Below are 22113 nucleotides of genomic sequence, written 5' to 3'. Positions count from 1 at the left end.
TCTTGCCCTTTGTTCCTTCACATGGTGTAGGTCTCAGCCTTAATGTCTGTCATCTCTTCAGAGGTCTCCTTGGGCCTCCTTCCTAAAATAAACCTCCTTCTCTGACCCACCTTATTTCTCATCCCTGTTTCCTGTAGAGCACTTACCACAGATTTTAATATTAGTGTTTACTTGTTACTTGTTTTCACATTTCTCACCATATTGTAAGTTCTACTAAAAAAGGAACCTTGAACCTTGTTCACCAATGTAATCCTCATGCAAATGCACAGTGCCCAATATGTGACAGGCCTTCAGTAAATACCTATGAAATGAATATGTGAACGAGATTTGCTTTTAGTACCAATATGTAGTCTGAGCACTTCATGACAAAGAAACACTGTAGTTGCCTCCTAAAATAATGACCTTTCAATTTCTTTTATGCTCCTTATTCCCTCCTGCCAGATTGATTTTATGAAATAGTACATTGATAGAACATTTGCTATAAGAGATCATACAGTAGGGCAGGATGCCTACTGAATCAATTCCAATACCTTTGCTTGTTTTTAAAACTCTCTTCATCAAATCTTTCACTTCTATGTCACATAAGACTTTGCTTTATCGGCTGACCTTTGTCCCAAGCCATCAGTATTTATTCTAAATGCTTTCTGCCTTCTGTGGTAAATCCAACCCCTCACCCATGATTTCCCATTGCAATCATTCCTGACTTATCCTTAGGACTTAGATCTTGATCTTGGACTTCAGTAGATTTGACAATTGTCTTACTTGTACAATGATATGGAATATCCATTGTAAAAATTTTGCAAGAGCTAATTCTAATTAAAGTAGAATGTATTTTATAGAATGACAGAAATGGAAGAGATTTGTCCTTTAATTGTCAGTTTGGGGATTGGATAAATATGAAAATGTTATACCATTTTTGTCTTAGGTATTGAGATAATGTCACTGAACACAGTTGCATCTAATCTTTATTAAATTTTATTGAGTATGTAGGTTTCAGATTTTCTGATTTTTATGACAGGAATTACTTATGAAATTGTGAAATACATTCAATTAATTCAGAATTTTTTGGTAATATTTACAGGGCAGGAGGTTTGTAATCTTCTGTAAGAAAACTAGTTTTTTTCACTGTGTGAAAAACTAATAAAAAATATTAAAATTATTCTCTAGCTTATGATTGCCATTATAAGTAATTCCTAAGTTTTTAAAAGTAGGAAGCACCCATTAGAACTTTATTTGTGATTGTTCATATATACTTGAATTCATGTTTCTATTCAACATTCAATAAAGACACATATTATTGTGTTTTATGAAAACAAAATTTTAAAAATTCAAGTTCCACCACTGATTTAAATTTGTTGACTCTAGTTAATCTTGATTGGCAGGATAACTTCTTAAGTCTTTGAAATTCTATAATTCTGTTTATAATGACTTTGCTATAAGGCAGACATCAGAATCTGAAAATACGATTGTTTCAGTCAGCTACTTTTGATGTTACCATTGCAAGAACCCTGCTATTCATTTATTCTTTTTATTCTATCAAATATTTGAAGGAAGGGAATGAATTTTTGCTTCAAATTTATACAATGGATTATGTACGTGTTACATATCTACATGTTATAGGTGTATAATTTATTATACATATGATACTGGCCTTTTATTACCTTTGCTAACCATAAAATGGTATTCCCTTAAAACAGGTAAGACATATATTCTTTTGATATTTCTTGTTACCTACTTTCCCATATAGCAGCTTGCCTGAGATTATCCCTCTGAGTAGCAGAGCATTGACTGGGAAAGCAAGACCATGTCTTATTGCTGAGCTCATGACTGAGAAATGTGCTACTCTTCACAGATGTAAAAAGATTATTACATTACAGAATAATAAAATAATCCAGTGATAGAAACATATCCATCAATCTGAAGTACTTTACAATTGTTGATATCCTTTTAGGAATTTAAAATTATGTGTGCAACACTGATTTTTAGGTGAATCATAGAACATGGACTTGAAGTGATTAAACATCTGTCAACGTTTGCTGACTGCTGTCGGGCGATCGGGAGGTGAACATCAGGTGGTGGATGATGGATAGATGAAAGGCAGGTGATGAACAGGCAAGACGCAGGCAAATGGGGATGATAGGCAGCTGACATTGAGCAATCTGCACTCAAAAAGGCATCGATATGCTGGCTGACTGCCCTATTGGAGATTGGAACCCAGGGGTCCTTTACCACTGAGCAACATCCTTAGCCCTTTTTTAGTTTTAATTTGAGGTAGAGCCGTGCTTCTGATTCTCCTTGTGACAGCTTTCTGAGAGTACAGTACTGAGGATTGGAACCAAGGGTGCTCTACCACTGGACTACATTCTTAGTCCTTTTTTATTTTTTATTTGGGGTTTCACTAAGTTACTGAGACTGGCCTTGAATTTGGAATCATCTTTCCTTAGCCTCCTGAGTTGTTGGGATTACAGACATGAATCACCATACTGCCTAAAAAATTATCCTTATTTGAATTTTCTTGTTTTGAGCATCTTTAAAAAAAACTGTCAAATATTATTCTACGTGTTTTACATAAATTGTTTCACTTAATCTTGAAAGCAATTTTAAGAGGTTGGTGCTCCTGTTATTCACTTCTGCAGTCTGGGGAACTGAGACTCATTAGAGGTTAATATTTGATTTTCCAAGAGAGGCTAGACTAACTTCAGTCATGTTCTTTCAAGCAATATGGATTCTGCTTCTCTGCAATTTTTTTCTCTAACTCTTAAAACTAAGAAATTTCTTCTTTCCCAGTAATGATTTTGTTCTAACACACTGCTTTTAAAATCATCATTACAATTCTAGCAGCATAGCAGTGTTCCAACTTAGGCCTCAGTGGTTAGAAATTAATTCAGCATCATCAAATATTTCTGTGCTTTGGTGGTAGTAGAACTGTGATAAAAGGTAATGAATAAATGGCTTTGTATAGCTCATAAAGTTATATGTTCCAAGGATTTATTAGTCTAAATACAGACTGATTCATTTATTTATGTTGTTATAAAACAATGTGAATTTATCTTACCAAGAGCATAGACTGTTTTCCTCTGTTTCCCTGAAAATACCATTCATTCCTCATTGACATATTTATTTTTTGACACTTCATTATTTATGTTTAATTCACTGAAAGGAAGATCAGATTGATGCATATCCAAAACCATTATTGCAATGCTTTTTTTAAAGGACAGTAAAAGTATTGTCATAGTAACATTATTTTTAGATATTGCTGAACACAAGACTTTCCCTGAGGTGCAAACATCAAATAACTTGCACAGCTTTACACATCAGCCCCATTAAACAGTTTATTACAACACTACATCTATTGTAATCAAAGTGGTATTGTTTACAGACATTACCATAAGAACATTTTTAACAAGAACAAACTACTATAAAAACAATATATACTTGACTTTTTTTCCAATTGCTTGCACATTATAATATCCAAATGTATGTAACCAGCAATAAAGTTGCAAAAGCTGTTAACATTTTAAATCACACAGACCTCCTTCAAATAAAACAGCTAAGCAACATAAAAAATAAAAGTAGAGCTACTCGTTACCATTTACGCAGATTTGCTTTATTCAGATCTATTCCTGTTCGGTTTATCCATGAATCCTTACAGGTTCAATTCAATCACAAGAAGCAAATTGCTAGACAAGCGTCATTTTTTTCCCCATGATGACGGTTTTGTCTTAGAAGGTGTTCCTCTTCCTTCAGCTTCCAACGATAACGATACTCTCACTCTCGGTCATGTTCTCAGTCACGGTCTCGGTCATGATCCCGGTGTCTCTCTTGTTCCCTACTTCTCTCTCTATAATAATCATCATGGCGATCTCTACTTGGGGACACCAGCTCTTTTCTTGTGATCTACTATGGTCCCTCTCTCTTGATTATTCACATCTTGATCCAGAACCATGTGACTTAGATTCAATTCCATGAAGGCAATCTTGCAAAGAGCTAATAAGAACTTTGCAATGATCATTAGCAAGCTTTGGAATGTTTACTTAAAGAAATCGCAGTTACCAGTGTCTCAATAGCACTCCCAGAATCAGCAGCACTGGCATCAGACACAGCTCTTGAAATAGCACTGCTTGAGATTGCCCTATTTCTATTCATGATTTCTTCAAACTTGGCTTCACTCAATGGGGTTCTTTCAGTATCCATTTCCCTTCCAGGAGGGCCATAGTCACCCCTATCATATGGTGGAGGTCACCCATATGGGTCTGTTGGTGGTTGATCTCAACTATCAGATGTAGGCATGCCGCTGTTAGCTGGAGGAGGAAAGAAACCCAGATTCACATGTGAAGCTGGCAGTAGGGCACCTGGAGGTGGTCCCAGAAGATGTGGAGGAGCAGCAAGTGTAAGGGGCGGCCCAAGTGGACCAGGTGGGTGAAGTGGAAAAGGTCCTGGAGGTGAAGGTGGTCCCTGTTGTGGAGGTGGTGACCCAGGAAGGGGGTCATGACCTGGAACTGGAGGTGGAGGCCCAGGAGGAAGTGGACCCAATGGACACTGACCAGGAAAAAGAACTGGTGGTGGAGGGCAATCTCCTCAATTAGGAGGCCCAGCTAGATGAGGAGGCAGAACCTGACTAGGAGGTGGAGGACCTGGTGGGCCAGGTGGGCCTGGAGGACCTAAGGGCCCATGGGGTGGAGTCTGTCCAGCTGGAAAAGGTGGGGATGGCTCTCCTGGTCCTACTGGCCCAGGAAATCTGTCCCCACTGGGAATAGACCCTGGAAAATGGCCCTGTCCTCTACCACCTTGTGGAAATGCTGCTCATGAACTGCCTCCTGGAGGACCAGCTTTACCTTCCCCAGACATCTGTCCTGATTTTGTAGTTTTCCTGGACTGCATTTCAAATTGACTAAGGAACTGTTTATTGCAGGGAGTTACAACAGGATTCTGATCATGAAGTTCTCTCTTAGACAACATATCCATTAACTTTTTTGATGATGCCTCAGATCCAACACCAACAAGGGAAAACCCCTTTGATAGGTCTTTTGCCAGATTTTCAAAAAATTTTTATCTCCAAAATATCATTTACTCCCAAATAATGAACTGCTTCAGTTAAGTCTTCATCTGTTGTCCACCATGTTAGATTTCCAATATGTAATGCAATTCTTTTTCCAGTATAGGTACAGTCAACATTTGGTGCTGCTCCTTTACCCACATCATCACCAACAGTTGGGGGGAGAGTATCCATGTAATCCCTTTCTTCTGGGGCATCTCCATTATTTGCAGATGGAGAGATGACATCATCATAGAAATCTATCAATCATGCCCACCATATTCCGCTTCCTGGTTGAACTCTTCGCCCACACCCGCATAAATGTCTATGTGGTTCACACCATCCACCATCTTTCCCTTGGCCTCGGCCACCGCCACCTCCATCAGCCACCTCCTGCAGTTCTACCTGCCTCAGTAGCAGCAGCAGATCTAGCCTCATTGACATATTTCTTATCACTCCTCCCTACAAGTATCATGCTATTTGTCATGATGGGGATTTCTTTAGTATCCTGTCACCCTCGGAATTTAGTATTCTTATGTTTGTGGGTATGCAGAAAGGAGCAGCTAATTTCTGCAGGCTTTTGGATACTTAGTTATATTGACACAGTGATGACCTTATTTTGAAATACACTACTACCCTGTGGATCAGCAGAAAAATACACTGGTAGTATGGATTAAAGTTCTTTCATCACTGCTTGAAGACACAGCAATGAAAGTGTAAAACCAAATCATTGGGAATCTTGCACATCTGAGAAAATAGTATCAAATATTCAAAGAGCTGCTAATACGTGCTATTTAATGTTTAGAAAATTTCATTTCCTTTTTCCTGGCATATAAAGTTTCATTGGAGAGAAAAAAGATCTCTAGTTCATAAGTCAGACTTTTTTGTGTTATATTTAAATATCTAGAAAGACTGTATCAATGATTTCATTGCTTTTTCTGGTCTTTCTAGGAGAATATTTGAATTTTGTACTCCATGTTTGAAGAAACTAGAAGGCTATTATCTTTGGACAAGATAAATTTTATATTAAATTTTTAAATTATTTGTTCTTTATGTTAAATTTAGAATACTTTCAAGCATTTTCCCCTCCAAATACTAAATTGGTTAGTGATTTCAACTCTTTTGACCTTTTGGAAATCCCATCTACCATTTTGTTTCCCTCAGAAAGCTCTCCAGACTCCTTATTTGTACATTTGAATCACCAGTTTGTGAAGCAGTATGTTGGGAACTACAAGTAATTTGGTATAACGAGACCACAGAATGCAGAGGTACAAGAAGTGAGAAAAAAATGGAATATACAGGGGTAGATTTTAAAGGGTCTTATGTGGCTTGCTAAAAAAAATTGTCTTTGTGCAAGTAGGCAGTGGGGAGCCAATTGCAGCTAGGTAAATGTACCTTAGCAGAAGTTTGGAGAATAGAATGGAGATACCAGAAGAAAATCTATTGTAATGATCCAAGAGAAATAAGAAATAATGATAGCTTGAACTAAGAAGTTATTGGCAGGGAGTAAGAGGAGTGTGTAAACTAAAGAAATATTTTAAAGATAGAGTATATGGGATTGAGTGCTTGATTAGATATGGAAGGTAAAATAAAAGAAGTTGAGATGAATCTGAAGTTTTGAATTAGATATGGAAGGTAAAATAAAAGAAGTTGAGATGAATCTGAAGTTTTAGTTGTGGTGCCAGGCATAGAGTTAGTGATGATAAGAAGTGAAGGAGGTGGTTGGAACTAGGTCAGTCAATGTGAAAAGAAAGGGAGTAATGAGTTTAGTTTCACATATGCTAAAGTTAGAATGCAAACATTTATCCATTTTGTGGACCTGTAGTTTAGGAGAAAGATGTTGACTGGAGTCTTCAGCATGTAGTGAGCAGTGGAAGGCATGAATGTGGGTATTTACACTGGGAATGTGTGAAGTGTTAAGAAGTGAAAACACAAAGATGGAGTGCGGGGAGGATATCCACAGTAAGGACTGGGATGAGGAGGGTAAGAGTCTACAAAAGTAGACAAAAACAAAATTTAGAAGAGGACCAGAAGAGAAGAGTTTGATTAGAACTAAGGGAGAAGAGAATTTTAGGGGAGGGATGAGTGGTCAGTAACATCAGTTGCTTCGGAAAGGCTGAAAAAATCTAAATATTAAAATTGTCCATTGAATATGGAAATTTGGAGGTTTTAGTGATTTTATGTGATATTTGTGGAGCATTATGGGCAGAAATCAAATTGAGTGAATTGGAGAATTTTAAGTGAGAAGCAGAGAAACAAACTTCTTTTTCCAATATCTCAGCAGTAACAAGCTTTGGTACATACATACTTGGAATATTGCTCAACCGTAAACAGAAAGGGATTGTTAATACATGTGGCTAACTGGGTATATCTCCACGCAGTAATGTCAAGTGAAAGAGTCAGTCCCCTCCAGTTATATGCTGTATGTTTCCATGTACATGACACTCTTGAGGAAATTATAGAAGTGGAGGATAGAGAGTGGTTGTCAGAATGTAAGCAAGGGAAATGGGGTGGGAGGGAGGTGGGTATAAGGAGGTACATAGAGAAAAGACAACAAGAGGGATCCTTGGGGTGTTGAACTGTTCAGTATCTTGACTGTATGTGCATGTATATGCATTAAGCAACTGCTAATAAAATTGTTTAGAACTTAATACACACAGACAAATACAAGTAAATCTGGGAAATCTGAATGAGTTAGGTGGATTTTTATCAATATCAGTATCCTGGTTCTGCTATTTAAACCATAGTTTTATAAAATGTTACTAGTGGAGCAAATTGAACAAGGGGACTTTGTTCTTACAATTGCATGTGAATCTTTAATTGTCACAATAAAAATTTCACAATACAGCATAAATCTGACCTAGACTACAGTCATAATAAATGTTATTCATGAGTAAATTACTGTCATGGCTTGTTCATGTAGGATAGAGACTACGTAAAAGTATATTTTATTCTGAAATAAAGTTCTCAATAATTGAAGTTATTATTAAGTTTATATTCCAATTGCAGAATCACTTTATTAAATTTGTGTTTGTTGATTCTCCTTTGGAAATGTATTTGCCAAGAGCTGCAAAACAATTGTAACTGAAAAATCCTGTAGCATGCAGAGAAATACCTAAGGAGCATGCTAAATTATTAAAATTATCTTTAATCCTAAAAAGGGCAATAAATCTCAATTCAGATAGCCCAAAGTGAGGGCGGGAAGAAGGGTCTACAACTTTATATCCTCAGTGGGGAGACAGAAAGGGTGATATGTAAACTGGCATCTCATTCCATTCTCCTGGTGTCCTCAGCCAGTCTGTAAGTAACAGCCAGAGAGTGTGCCCAAGGTGATGTTTGTGACTGTTAGCATGTATCTACAGAATTGCATACCTAAATTGGCTCATTTGTCTTGAAGAGTTTAAAGTGTATCTAAGCTCCCACCCATTCAGAATGTTATCTTCAACCCACATGGGATGTGTTTTATAGATGACCAGCCAAATTATGAAGACCATCAGTGGATTTATCTAGTAACATTGTAAGGATGGGGAGACAAGATGGAGCAATTTCACTGAACCCAATGTTATCATAATGTAAAATTTTCCAGTAGCATTAGGAGTTTATTAATTAAATGTTCTGAATTCTATTCATGAATGAATATGTAGCATAACTACAAAGTGCTATTTTATATCTGCCACCAATTAAAATTACATTTTTATAAAATGCTCTAGCTCACGCAAAACAAACACCTACATGGATTGAGTTTCACTTGGAATTTTCTCTTGCAGGATGTTTGAAATTTTTCCAAGTGCTTTGTAAGGTGCTGCACACAAAAACTTCAGTAGGCTTTGGTTTTTCTGACACTTACCAAGTGTTTATTCACTTGAGAGTTTTATTTCCTTCTGAGGGCATATTTGACTTTAGGATGCACCATGGTTATTATAATTTAACATAAAAAGTAAAACTACCTTTTGGTATAAAGGATGATCCCTATAACATACATTTTAATCTAATAACTTTGTTTATTCCACATGCATTTTTGAATAATGATCTCCAAGGGAATGAGAAGTGAGTAAAATTGAAGTGTTGCTGCCATCGAGTAGCTTATGCCCAAATCTGCATCTCCCCAGATCCAATATGACTTTTTCCTGATAGATTTTCTGGATCATCTCTTAGCCACACACTGAAAGAATGACCTGCATTAAAATGCTTCACTTTTTCTTTGATAACGTTATTTTCTAGAAAATACTGAGTTTTTTTTTAATACTCAGTTCTTATCATTTTTTCTGTGGTACTTTTGACTGTGTATTTATTGTCAAACAGCTTGAAAATTCCTATTTTATTGGTGAACAAAGTAAATGTTAAGAAGTAAACATAAAGAAAAGATGGTTATATGATTATATGCGTTTATTCCCTGCAGTAAATATGTGTTCTATAAAGTATTTGCACTGTTTTCTGCTCATTTCACAGGCAGACATACATATTTCTCTATGTTCTATACAAGATGTATGTATGCACAACTGACTCCAATAGGTTTTCTACCTATTTGCTGGTATTACAGATTCAATATAAATTTTTGAATATCAATTACATCCCTTAATTATCATTAGATGTACAAAAGTGTTTTTTTTTTTATTCTTCAATTTTGCTTCTTAACTTCCCTTCTCTTCCCATTAAATATCAAACCTTATTAGAACAACAGTTAAAATTTGTTTTCTCTGTCCTGTCAGGGAGAAGAGGTTTAGTTATGAGTTTCTTTGATATGAGTAATCTGGTAGAACTTTTGGTTTGAGGAGTCAGTTCCCAGACTGTTTACCATCTAAAAATTCCTATTTTTATTATCTATACCTAGGGATAAGTTGGCATAAAAACAAGTTACCACAATTATCTTACAGAAAACAGCACTTTTATTTTGCTTTTGTTGGATGAAATTTATGCCATCTATATAAACATCAGAATAAGGTGACTGCTGTGTTATGATTCACAACCAGAAGTTTTCTGGGAGGACTTATAATTTTATTTCCTTTTAAATAGTAAATTTCACCTAAACAGTTATTATATTTGACCCTAATTTTAGTTTTTTTTTTCCTCAAACATGAATGAAATGTATGTAGTAAAGATTTTTAAAACCATCCTTGCATAAATCAACATATTTTAATATATTTACATAGTGGGATATTAAGGTTAGAAAGAAACTTACAAAATGTATAGTCTATGCCTCTCATTTTATAAGTGAAGTCTAGAAACAGTGAATTATTTAGGAGCCCACAATGAAATTTAGGAGACAATAAGAGTAACCTGATTCCTGGTCCATTTCTCCTTCTTTTTCTATTAAGGATAACCATAATATTGCTACTTTTATTGCACAATTTTTCTTGACATATATTATAAGACACTGTACATGGTTACTAGGTGTTTCAAAACTTGAACATACACTTATATACATGCACTGTTTACACACTTTTAATGTTTGCCTAACTGAAGTCTAGACATGAATAAAGAACTCAAAGAACTCAATACCCAAAAAACAAATAACCCAATCAATAAATGGGCTAAGGAACTGAACAGACACTTCACACAGATGATATACAATTGATCAATAAACATATGAAAAAACAAGGAAAACTCAGTTTATACCCAAATGACTTAAAATCAACATACTAGACTGTACATATTTGGCTGCTTGTATTTTCCCCTGAGTATTCTGACATCTTTCTATATCATAGTACATATATTCCCACATTATATGTGTATATATATATTATATATATATATATATATTTTTTTTTTTTTTTTGCTGTCACAAGTAGTGTTTTGGTAAATATTCCAGCACATATAGCATTATGTAACTCTGTTTTAATTTGTAGGATAGATTATTTTTAAAAATTTTAAAATTCATTTTTATTGTAAAGAAATGGGATACATCTTGTTTCTGTTTGTACATGAAATAGAGGCATACCATTTATGTAAGCATACATTTACCTAGGGTAATAGTTTTTGATTCATTCTGTTATCTTTTTCTTCCCCCCAACCCCTCCCACCCCTCTTATCCCTCTATAGAGTCCCTCCTTCCTCCATTTTTGCCCCATCCCACCACCCATTATGTTTCATTAACCGGTTATCAGCAAGATTACTCATCCTTTGGTTTTTTGAGATTGCCTTATCTCACTTAGCATGATATTCTCCAATTTCATCCATTTACCTGCAAATGCCATAATTTTATTATTTTTATGGCTAAGTCATATTCCATTGTATATATATACCACAGTTTCTTTATCCATTCATCAATTGAAGGGCATCTAGGTTGGTTCCACAATCTGGCTATTGTGAATTGAGCAGCTATGAATACTGTGGCAATAGATTCTTAAATGAATTCTCAGGGGTCTTTCAAATTCTCATCAATAAGCTATATGAAGTTACACTCCCCAAAGTAGTACAAGTACCATCTCTTCACACCCTCCACAGTGTTTGACATTATTCATCTTTTTTGTGTTTTCCAATCTTATAGGTTAAAAACTAAAATCCTGTTCTAAATTGTTTTCTTTAGTTTTTAATGAGGTTTATTCGTTCACTCCTTTTGTTCATTCAACAATGTTTTTGAGAGTACTTCCTGGGTGCTAATCTAGGGATACAGCTATGGACAAAGCAGCTGTGTCTCTGAACTCATAGAAAGAATGACGTAATGTAGTGAGAGAGACCTAGGGGGAAGACAAGAAATGAAGAAACATTCATTTTTTCTTCATGTTGGCCTTTATATATCCTTTGAGTTGCTTGATTCATGTTCTTCACCTGTTTTTCTGCTGAAATATTTATTTTTCTCTTATTGATTTGCCAGGAGTGCATTATGTAGTATGACATCCAGGCAAATATTTGTCCTGTAAACACCTCCTGAAAATGTCATCCCTTGACAAGTTAATGATTTTACCATGCTCTTATCCATAGAATATAGAATTATACTGCATTTTCTTGTGTAGTAAAAGATAATTGGACCAAGTATTAAATTTCCATAATTCAGCATCCTCTGAGAAATTTGTCAGAGGTATTTCTTTTTTCTAACATGATTTGTTTTTATATTTTCAAAAGCATATTAGAACTATGATTATTGCATGAGGCTAACTATCTAGATGAAGAAGACTTGAGCTTAATTGGTTTAAGAAATAGCTGCTATTATTTTAATATTGGGAAGATTGGTAAAGCCTAACTTAGGTAACTTTAATGTTTCATTGAGAATGTACATCTTGGTCTATTCAGACATGATTTTTACTGCCTAATTATTGGAAAAACACATAATGGAATATCTCATAATATCTTACCATTTATTGATTCAAAATAAATTTTATTATATTCATATGAAATCTAAGTAGGATGCACATCCTTTGGATTTTAAATCTTTTCAATATTTATAAGAGGTTACCATATGTTTCAAATATTCATGAGCAAACTGTGGGTTAAGAGTCAGGTCATTTTGTTTATCTGACTTCTTCCAAGGTTGCTGCTGGATGTTTACTGTGTAAATGAGAGACCCCACTGAACTGCCTTGGTGTGATTCACATGTAACTGAACCACACTGTTTACATGAAGTTCTATCAACTGTAGCAGATCATTATCAAATATTTTATTACATTTAATATTCCATGACCCTTTCAAAAGATTTAATCTTGACATTTCTAATTTGAATCCAAAAGTTAAACTTCAGTGGTGAAAGTGTTCTGGTAATGATGACTCTTAAGTGAAGAAAAGGATGATTGGGACTTGTCTGCTCCAACAACTTTTGCTGAAATGGTTCACATGGTGATCACATTGCTGCCTTTTCTTCTGATGTCTCATTCATAAAAATATCAGGTTCTGTGTTTCACAGTTGATTTTTTTCACATCACAGTTGCTTAGTTTAAAAAATATGCTAAATCCATATTTAATGGATTTAGCTAAAAGTATAGAGTATAATGTCCCATTCTTCTGATTATACATATTACAAAATCATATTGGTCATGCAGTCACACATGCACATGAGGTAATAATATGTTTCAATACTATCATTTCTTCCCCCATACCCCTTCACCTCCCTTAGTCCCCTACCTAATAAAGTAACTCTATCCTTCCCTCTACCCCTGCTTATAGTGAATTGACTTCCACATCCAGAGAAAACATAAAACAGACATATAGACCAATGGTACAGAATAGAAGACACAGAGACAAACCTGCATAAATACAGGTATCTCATACTGATCATACAGGTATACTGGTATCCAAAAGCTGCCAAAAACTGGAGAAATTATAGTTTATTCAATAAATAGTTCTGGGAAAAATGGAAAGTCACATGTAACAAATGAAATTAAACCCTTATCTCTCACCCTTCATGGAATCAACTCACTGTAGATCAAGGATTTACACACTAGAACAGAGACCCTGAGATTAACAGAAGAGAAAATAGGCCCAAATCTTCACCATATCAGCCTAGGACCTGACTTCTTTAACAAGACCCCTAAAATGCAAGAAGTTAAATTAAGAATCAGTAAATGGGATGGATTCAAATTAAATTCACTACTTCTAAAGCTATAAAAGTGAAGTACTTATTAAGCAAGAAGAGAAATTTAAATATTCCACTTGTGTTTATACCTCTTTTGATTTAAGATACAATTAAAATATGTAATAATTAGATAATTTAATCTTATTAAGAAGCTTGGCTATTTCTGATGGGAAAATGTGATATGACTTAATACTAGAATATTCATCAAAAGGAATAAATTATTTACTGAAAAGGACCAACATCCAAATCTTTCACATTCTTTCTCCTTAGGTTGTATATAATTACTGATGTGTATCTATCACAAGTGATAAGGAACTTGAGTTCCAAAGATGTAGGAATTTGATTGTATAAACTAAAGTAAATACTGTGTAGCAAGAGTAATATTGAACTTCTGTGGTTCTTATCTTGAGGTCCTTTAGGATTTTTCCTGTTAATATAGTAAAATCTCTTTGATACATAAACATTTATGCACTTTTGGTCAACCTCTTTTTTTCTACTTCTTTACCACTTTTTCCTGCCTCTAGGATTATTGAGGCAAATTATTGTAGATGAACTATATTACCTTTGTAACTTTTACAAATTAAAATTCAAATGTTGCTATCATCCCCCTGTAAAAAATATAGAACACCTTGAATTACATCAGTTCCAAAATGAACAAAGGATCTAGAAAATACAAAATGGTTCAACATTAAAAAATAGACCTCCTACTGTGAATGGCAGTTCAATTGATGACACATCCAGATGACTTCAGAGAATTTTAATCTTTGTTTTTAATTTGTTATGACCATTTAAAAACAGGATTGGATGAAGCAATTTTGGCTAACATATTAAATTTTTATAGATACTTAACCATTCTCTTTCTCTGCTCTTGGTTTCTTTGAACTCTAATTTCCTAAGACAAGCACATTTCCTGACACTCAGGCTAAGTAATTTCTTTTAACCCTGAATCTTGCTACTTTAAAGAGTCTGTTAATATTAACAAGTATTACGCTTGACTCATTTAATAGTAGTGCTATATTTAATTATCTTTTTTAAAAATAAATTTTTTCCTTTAATATTTCAGAGTTAGAAATGGCCTTAGAGATTACTTTAGTTATGAGGGAATTAAGTACTGATGTTAAGTGACTCGTCCAAGGTTATGTAGACTGCTTTAGTGGCAGACATGCTTCTGTAACAGAATATTTGCCTCTTATTTGAATTAAAACTTTTCATCTCTTGCCCTTACTAACTTCCTTGCCAACTCACAAAAAATGACAGTTATTGTGTATTTTGTTTAATAGAAAATAATTTTGAAACTCAGAATTTTGAAAAGGAAAATTTTCTAGAGAATTTGGTGTGACACTCTATCATATGCTTTAAGAATACTCCATCTTCCCCACAAACTATAGTAGTTTCTTTTATCTTTTATCTTTTTTTTAAAGCAAAATTTGGAATTTAGTTAAAATCAGAACAGGGATACATTAAACAAACAAAAAATACTTTTCTGATTATCAATTTTGAGACTCAAAGCATCCCTAAAACACTGGAGATTCAGCTTATTCCTGAGAGATATCAACCATAAAAAAAAAGATGATTACTCTTTGAACTATTCACATTTTGTAGCAGAAAACAGAATAAAGTTCCACAGACACCCTTCTTCTCTTCTTCTCTTCTAAAAGGTCTTCACCAGTAGGGTCTTTTCATAGTTCAAAAGAAAAACAACTTTCTTTCCTAGTCAATGGAACTGTTACTTCCACCTTGCTATCTGGTCTCTTTACAAGAGAGCGCAGGGCACCCAATCCAACCACAAACTCCCAGAACACCAGTGGCTACTTCACTTGCCTTCCTCTGAGGGGATGGAGGCATCAGTCTTTGAGGGAGGTGCTTTCCTGGGATTACTGTGCCAGTCAATAATACCAGGAGAGTTGGGTGGGGAAGACAGCAGATGGAGTGGGGGTAAGGAGAAGAACACAGCTATTCTGAACAAGCCACAGCATGGTAGAATGGTCCAGTTTTATAAACCACTCAGGACAAATTCCAAACACACACACACACAAAACTTAAGGGGGAAGAAAAGCATTCAGAAGGAACTGGGGAATACAAAGGATGGTGACATGGAACAGGCAGACTCGCCTGTGGACATTTCTTACCTCCCTAACATTGGAAGATGTTTAGTTAAAAAGTTGCTGTTCACGATTGTACTGAAAACATATCTAAAAATAGGTCTGTAGTCCTCTTAAAAATAAAAGGTCACTCCTAACTTAAGAGGAGTAACAGATATTATTGGATACCAACACGAGGTATCTTTGATGAATATTTGAAAGATGGCCTGGTAGAGGAAAGGGAAGGAAAAGGAGGATGGAAGGAGGAAGAAAGCAAGGTGAAAATTCAGGGTATAATGGGAATGGTAAAAAAACTGGGTGGGTAGCTGGCCTTAAAGGTGTGACAAAGAGGGGCCTGGGAGGAGCGGGAGGCCCCGGATGAAGAACGCGGCTGATGCTTAGACCCCGGCCGGGAAGACAACGCAGCCTAGGGAGGGGAGGGGGGAGACGGGCGGGGGAACTGGGCAAGCATGAGGCGGAGTTAGGGTCTGAAATAGGGCGAAGCTGAGACTGGAGCTTACGACTGGACGGAGGGCTCCGCCAAGCTGAGGTTCGAGGTTGGACTCCGCGAGGAAGAGTCCCGTGGAAGAACCGGGCTGAGAGCGATGTGGGTTAGGACGACACTGACAATTGAAAGATGGACTGAGGAAGAGCCTGGCTGCAAGACCCACATCTGGGACAAAAGTGAGAGCAGCGGTGAATGCAAGGAGACTGACAGCTGCTGCTGGAAACACAAGCAGTGTGCTGGGCACATCATCCACCCCTTCTCTGACTATGGCCACCACAATCTACATGTACATGCTGTCAGCCACTGCGACTGTGATACTAGGTGCAAAAGCTACAGGCCTGTCTCTGTGGCAGTGATCCACCATCCCGTCCACCATGAATGTGGAGCAGATGACCTAAATGAAGAAGAGGAAGAGGAGGAGGAAGAAAGTAGGCCTCCCATCCCAACTCAGGTGGGACCCACCACAACGCCCACTGAACCAGGCACAGTCACTGGGACCCCTGACTCAGCAGCGCCCATCACCATCTGGCGCTCTGAGAGCCCCACAAGAAAGAGCCTGGACATCAAGTTGATCGAGAAGATAAAGAAGAAAAAGGAAAAAGACAGGGAGGAGGAGATGACAGATGAGAAGACAAAGATGAAGAAAAAAGCCAAGAAGGGCAAGTTGACTAAGAAGAAGAGCCCAGTGAAATCAGAGTCTTCACCTCCAGACTTGAGCCGATCATTAAGCCCAAGAGTGTTGGCCAGGATGTCGGAGTCCAGCCCAGAAAGCCCGGAAGGCCTGGAGAGTGAGGACAGTTACAATGACCGGGGGCAGCAAGAGCCCTCCAGTGACGACATTGTGGAGTCATCATCACCCAGGAAGAGAGAGAAGTGCATTGCCCAGATCAAGAAGAACAGGGCAAAGACCTCACCAACCAGGAAAGTGACCAAGAGGAAATCTCCCCCAGTGTCCAACCCCAATCTCAGTTGAGGCAAGGGTGCCCAGGGTGAAGAATAAATGCCATCAAGCCTGTAGAAAAAAAAAAAAAACAAAAACTGGGAGGAACACATTTTTAGGCCCATGCTTATTTATTGCAGCAGGCAAACAAAGCAGATACAAAACATGTAGTTCTTTTCTAAGAATATTCTGAAAGTCAACTTTAAACTCAAAATTAAAAATAACTGCAACCTAAGAGAACAAATATCATAATGTTGATTGGATTTATAACAGTGACTACTGAAACTGGCTACTGAAATGGATCAGCTGTCTTCAAAGGTCATTCTTAGGCATTATCTGGCAGAATACTACAATTGAGCCTTATCCCCCATGTGGAGGCCACAGTGCCTCAATTCCTTAGTATGGACCTGCCCTGGCAGCAGACCAAATTCACCTGGAGATCTCACAGTACAGAGAACTCTGCCAGCAACAAGATTCAAGCAAGGTGGAATGGCAGAAGAATAGTAAAGTACACCTGGTTATCAAAGGACTCCCTTCAGTGGTGAAGATTAAAATTTTCTGCAGACATTTATTTGCACTAAGTAAAGGAATGGAAAGATGAACTATAATACCAAAGACAGAAGACACTCCTCCCAGAGGTAAGAGGGGAAGTGGACTACAAAACGATGTCACAGGGCAATGCTACCAGAATTGCACAAAGCACTACCCCTAAGGATAAACAACTCAACTCAAAAGGGAAAGCACCTCTCTTTTTATTATTTCCCCTTTCTGGTTTTAGTGACCCCAAACCCAGTACTGAACCACAAGTGGGATTCAAGGAATAGAGACAAAAAAGAACACAAATAAGATAAACTCGCCAAACCTCTGTATCCCAGATGGTAGAATGATCCCCCATATCCCAGATGGAAGAATGAGACTAGCTTTGGGATCAATTTAAGGGAAGAGTGGTTTCAATAGAAAAATGGACCAGTGAAGCCACAGTTAGTTTTCCTCTATCGACTGCTTAGTGCTAAGGCAATACCCCAAGGGCCTTCAGGCTAATCTTACTGGGCAGGGGACAGGAAACAGGGAGGAGAAATGGTCGGATGAATCTCATCTTCCCATCATTTGGCACCAGAGGAGGAGTGGGAGGGGGATACTGCATTAGGGATGCTGGTACTGCCTCTGTGTCTTTTCACCGTTGATCCTACAGGCCAAATCAGGTACACATAGGTTTTGATGTTGCTGCTTTTCTCCTCCTCCTTGCAGGAAAGTCAGATGTCCATCTTAAACTGAGCATCATCCCCAACTGCATGCTTCCTGTCATGATCATTCAAGTTGTTCAAATTGTTTACTTCTACTTTGGAGTCCTCAATTAAGGTACCAGGGTTAGTGACTCCCGGAATATTGGGCAGATGGCTGGGTGGGGTCTGAGCCAGGGAGAATTGCAACAGAAACTTCCTATCCTAAATGATTCGGGTTCCTCCTGGCCTGGTGGAGAAGAGCGTCCCCACCTCCCCACCCCCGCGGCATGGTGCAACAGTCCTGAGGTAGCTGCGGGGCGTCGCTGATGGGCACTGTGCTGGTGGGGATGGCGCGGCTCTGGCTGGGCTGGTGGCCGCTGCCGCTGCCAGCGGACGAGGACATGGCTCTGGGCGCGGGATCTCTGCTTTGTCCCGCGGGCGTGCAGGCAGGCAGTGGCGGGCCCAGAGAGCTCCGGCCGCTCAGGGAGCTGAAAGGCGCGCTCCACTCGCTCCTCCTTCACTTCCTCTCGCTCCCTCCTCCCGCTCCGCTCCCGTCGACGCCTTCTAGGCCGCCGCCAAAGCCGCGGGATCCTCTGGCCTCCGCAGGCAGCAGCAGCCGCCACAGCACCGGCGACGATGATGACGACCAGAAGCTGGCAGGTTTCTTTTTATCTTGATCCTGAGGTGTAAGGATAGTCCACTCAACACTTTTGATTTCGGATTCTAGGTCACAGGATTAAGGAAAGAGACCCCTGGAGGATTCCTGAAACTCTTTCTCATCTTGGAAAATTTGCAGTTTAATTTCTGGTCAACCTGGTTTAGTTAAGGAATGTCGGTGATTATGGTTTCGACCATTTCACATGCAGAAGTTCAAAGTCAGGTAAAAAGTAAGCCTGTAAGACCTTATAAGGTTATCCTAGAATCAGCATGTAGGGAAAGAAGTTCAGTATTTCAGAAATAAGTTCCTAATGTCTAGCAAATACTAGTCTGAAATAGCCTAATTTCCTTTAGGAAAGAATTGGTTTCTTAAAAAGGAACAATTATGGAGAAAATTTCCTAAAAGGTTTATTATATTCTTTTTTCATGAAATTATTTCTGTAATATATAGGTTAATATCTAACCTTAATAATTTTATGTAGGCGTTTCACCATAATAATTTTGAAATATGAAAAGTTCTTTCAAACATTCTTAGATTGCCTTTTGTCTGCCTTGTAAAAAATCCTTTTATTTAAATCTACCATCCTCCTTAAAAGATGTCATTAGCTTAGATTGAAAAGACATTGCCTGCAGGAAATCATTTAACTCAGCTAAAGTGCCTTATTTTGTTAGATGTTGGAGTAGTTCACTCACTCTTATCTTCAGATTAGGTAGTTTATATCAGATATTTTTTCAACTCTACAAGTGATATAATGTTAAGAAAAGTAATCTCCCTTTTAAGTACTTTTGTGTTATGTAGTTTTCCATTTTTATCAGTTAGAGTTGATTGTTCTTAAAATGTAGGATACCATCTTATTTTTCAGAAAGAACATATTTTAGTTTATTAGGACTAACTTATAAATGCATTTGTGTTATACCAGTCAGTGACTCCAATATAAATGTTTGCGACTCATTTAGAAATGAGCCCACTACACTTGAGATCTTTTCCTATTGCCTTTATTTTTTTTTTAAATTAGGCTTATTGATGTAAAATTACATAGAGTAAAGTTTTTCTTTTTGTGTACAGTTTCATTAGTTTTGATAGATGTGTGTGTCTGGTTAACCTCTATCACAATCATAAAATCTAGAACATTTCCATCACTGGAAAACGTCCCTGCATTCACCTTTGCAATCAGTCCCCTGCTTTTCTTTCTTAGCCTCTCATAACCACCAATTTTATTTCTGTGCCTATAGTTTTACCTTTCCCAGAAATCATATTAGTGTAATATAGAACATAGCTAGAAATTCTTCCTTCTTACACTTAGTATAACATTTTTATGATTTATTCACATTGTTACTTTGTCTGCAGTTAGTTCCCTTTAGTTGTTGGGTCAATGTACCACAACTTGTTTTTCTGTTTACTAATGATGAATACTTGTATTATTTACAGTTTCTTTTCTTTCTTTCTTTCTTTCTTTCTTTCTTTCTTTCTTTCTTTCTTTTTTTTTTTTTTTTTTTTTTTTTTTTTTTTGTTAACCAGGATTAAACTCTTAAACTCAGGGGCATTTCTCTACTGAGCCACATATCATTTCACTTCTGAGCCATTTATTGTATTATATTGTATTTATTTTAGTTGTCAATGAACCAGTATTTTTTAAAAATTTATTTATATGTGGTGTTGAGAATTGAACCCAGTGCCTCACGGAAGCGAGAAAAGCACTCTACCACTGAGTTACAACCCCAGTTCCTTTTTTTTGTATTTTATTTATAGATGAGATCTTATTGTTTATTAGGACTTTGCTAAGTTACTGAGGCTGGTTTTGAAATTGTGATCCTCCTGCCTCAGCCTCCCGAGCTGCTGGGATTATAGTTGTGCACTACTGTGCATGGCCTCTTTTCAGTTTTAAGTAATATGAATGAAACTATTGTAAAAATTTGTGTGAAGATCTTTTTGAGGACTTACATTTTCATTTCTCTCAGAACTGGTACTGCCATTTAATATACTATTTGTATGTTTAACTTTGTGAGAAACTCCCAAACTGTTTTCAACAGTGGCTGTACCAGTTTGTATCCCTTCAATAGTTGTGCATTCTCACTAGCATTTAGTATTGTACATCTTTTCATTTTAATCGTCTAGTAGGCATGTTAATAATGGTATTTCTTTTAATTCTACTATGTGTGTACCTGTACCTTAATCCTAAGAATTTAAAAACAAAAACTTAAAATATAACACCCAAATCAACTAGTAGTTGTGTCTGTTTTAAGTAAGTGGATTGGTTTGGGTCATGGTTCTAAATTGATTATACTCATACAAATTTTTTAAACTTTTGTATTGAACTCAGTGCTTCTACTCACTTTGGTATTACAGGAAAAATCAGGAAGCCATTATCAAATACTTTAGTTGTATTCATAAACATGCTGCATGATAGTATTGGTGGAAGCAACATATAGCTCCTCACCTCTGAGTTTTCCCTAAGAAATACTTAGTTGAATTTTCACGGCAGCTATACATATGCTGAACTAATATAAAAAAATAAAGATGGCCAAGCATGGTGGTGAACACGTGTAATCCAAGCAACTCAGGAGGCTGAGGCCAGAGGACCACAAGTACAAAGCAAGACTCAGAAATTTAGAAAATCCCTGAGCAACTTGTGAGGCCCTATCTCTAAATATAATATGAAAAGGAGCTGAGGATGTAGCTCAGTGTTTAAGTGCCTCTGAGTTTAATCCCTAGTACCTAAAAAAAAAAAAGAAAAGATAGTACTTTTTAAATTCTCAATGTGATGTTTAAGAGTTACACCATGGTACTAGTTCCATATACATTTCTTTAGGGAAGACATTTCACCATCCTTTTTATTGGTTCTTTTTAGTTATACATGACACTAGATTCCATTTTGATAAGATTATACATGCATGGAATATATCTTGACTCTTAAAATTTTGACATTACTCTGAAGTACTCTGGTATCTTAGTATAATAGAGTGTTGCTGTGTTGAAGGCTTTTTATTTAATATGACCATTTAGTAATAATTTCAGGCCTGAATAATATGTTTCTTTCTCTTCTGATTAGATTTGCACTGTTTTAAAAGGGATATTATTTTACATCAGAATTTAAGGCAGAGTGAATGCTATCCAAAGATATTTTGAACAGTTTCTAAAACTTAAATTAATTATTTTATCCTT

At 36.8% G+C, this 22113-nt stretch overlaps 1 protein-coding gene and 2 pseudogenes across 3 annotated transcripts; 1 reads left to right on the top strand and 2 right to left on the bottom strand.

Moving 5' to 3' along the window:
- Window positions 1-3663: 3663 nt before the first annotated feature.
- Window positions 3664-5410, bottom strand: LOC306652321 (cleavage and polyadenylation specificity factor subunit 6-like; annotated as a pseudogene). The gene has a single exon. The product of its transcript is annotated as a cleavage and polyadenylation specificity factor subunit 6-like (transcript).
- Window positions 5411-16072: 10662 nt separating this feature from the next.
- LOC306652311 (protein PROCA1-like) lies at window positions 16073-17150 on the top strand. Its single transcript, XM_079125277.1, has one exon. The coding sequence runs from the start codon at window positions 16228-16230 to the stop codon at window positions 17101-17103; it is 876 nt and encodes a 291-aa protein (XP_078981403.1). The 5' UTR covers window positions 16073-16227; the 3' UTR covers window positions 17104-17150.
- Window positions 17151-18034: 884 nt separating this feature from the next.
- Window positions 18035-18696, bottom strand: LOC306652312 (eukaryotic translation initiation factor 4E-binding protein 2-like; annotated as a pseudogene). Its single transcript has one exon. The product of its transcript is annotated as a eukaryotic translation initiation factor 4E-binding protein 2-like (transcript).
- Window positions 18697-22113: the final 3417 nt, after the last annotated feature.

This window comes from Sciurus vulgaris, assembly GCF_902686455.1.
Source record: "Sciurus vulgaris genome assembly, contig: HiC_scaffold_177_arrow_ctg1, whole genome shotgun sequence".
Classification (NCBI taxonomy): Eukaryota; Metazoa; Chordata; class Mammalia; order Rodentia; family Sciuridae; genus Sciurus; species Sciurus vulgaris.
This window is presented reverse-complemented; position numbering and strand designations above follow the sequence as displayed.

What these genes read in the sequence shown, in the direction of transcription:
- LOC306652311 (XM_079125277.1), top strand. Translation starts at nt 16,228, where the DNA reads ATGTGGGTTAGGACGACACTGACAATTGAAAGATGGACTGAGGAAGAG.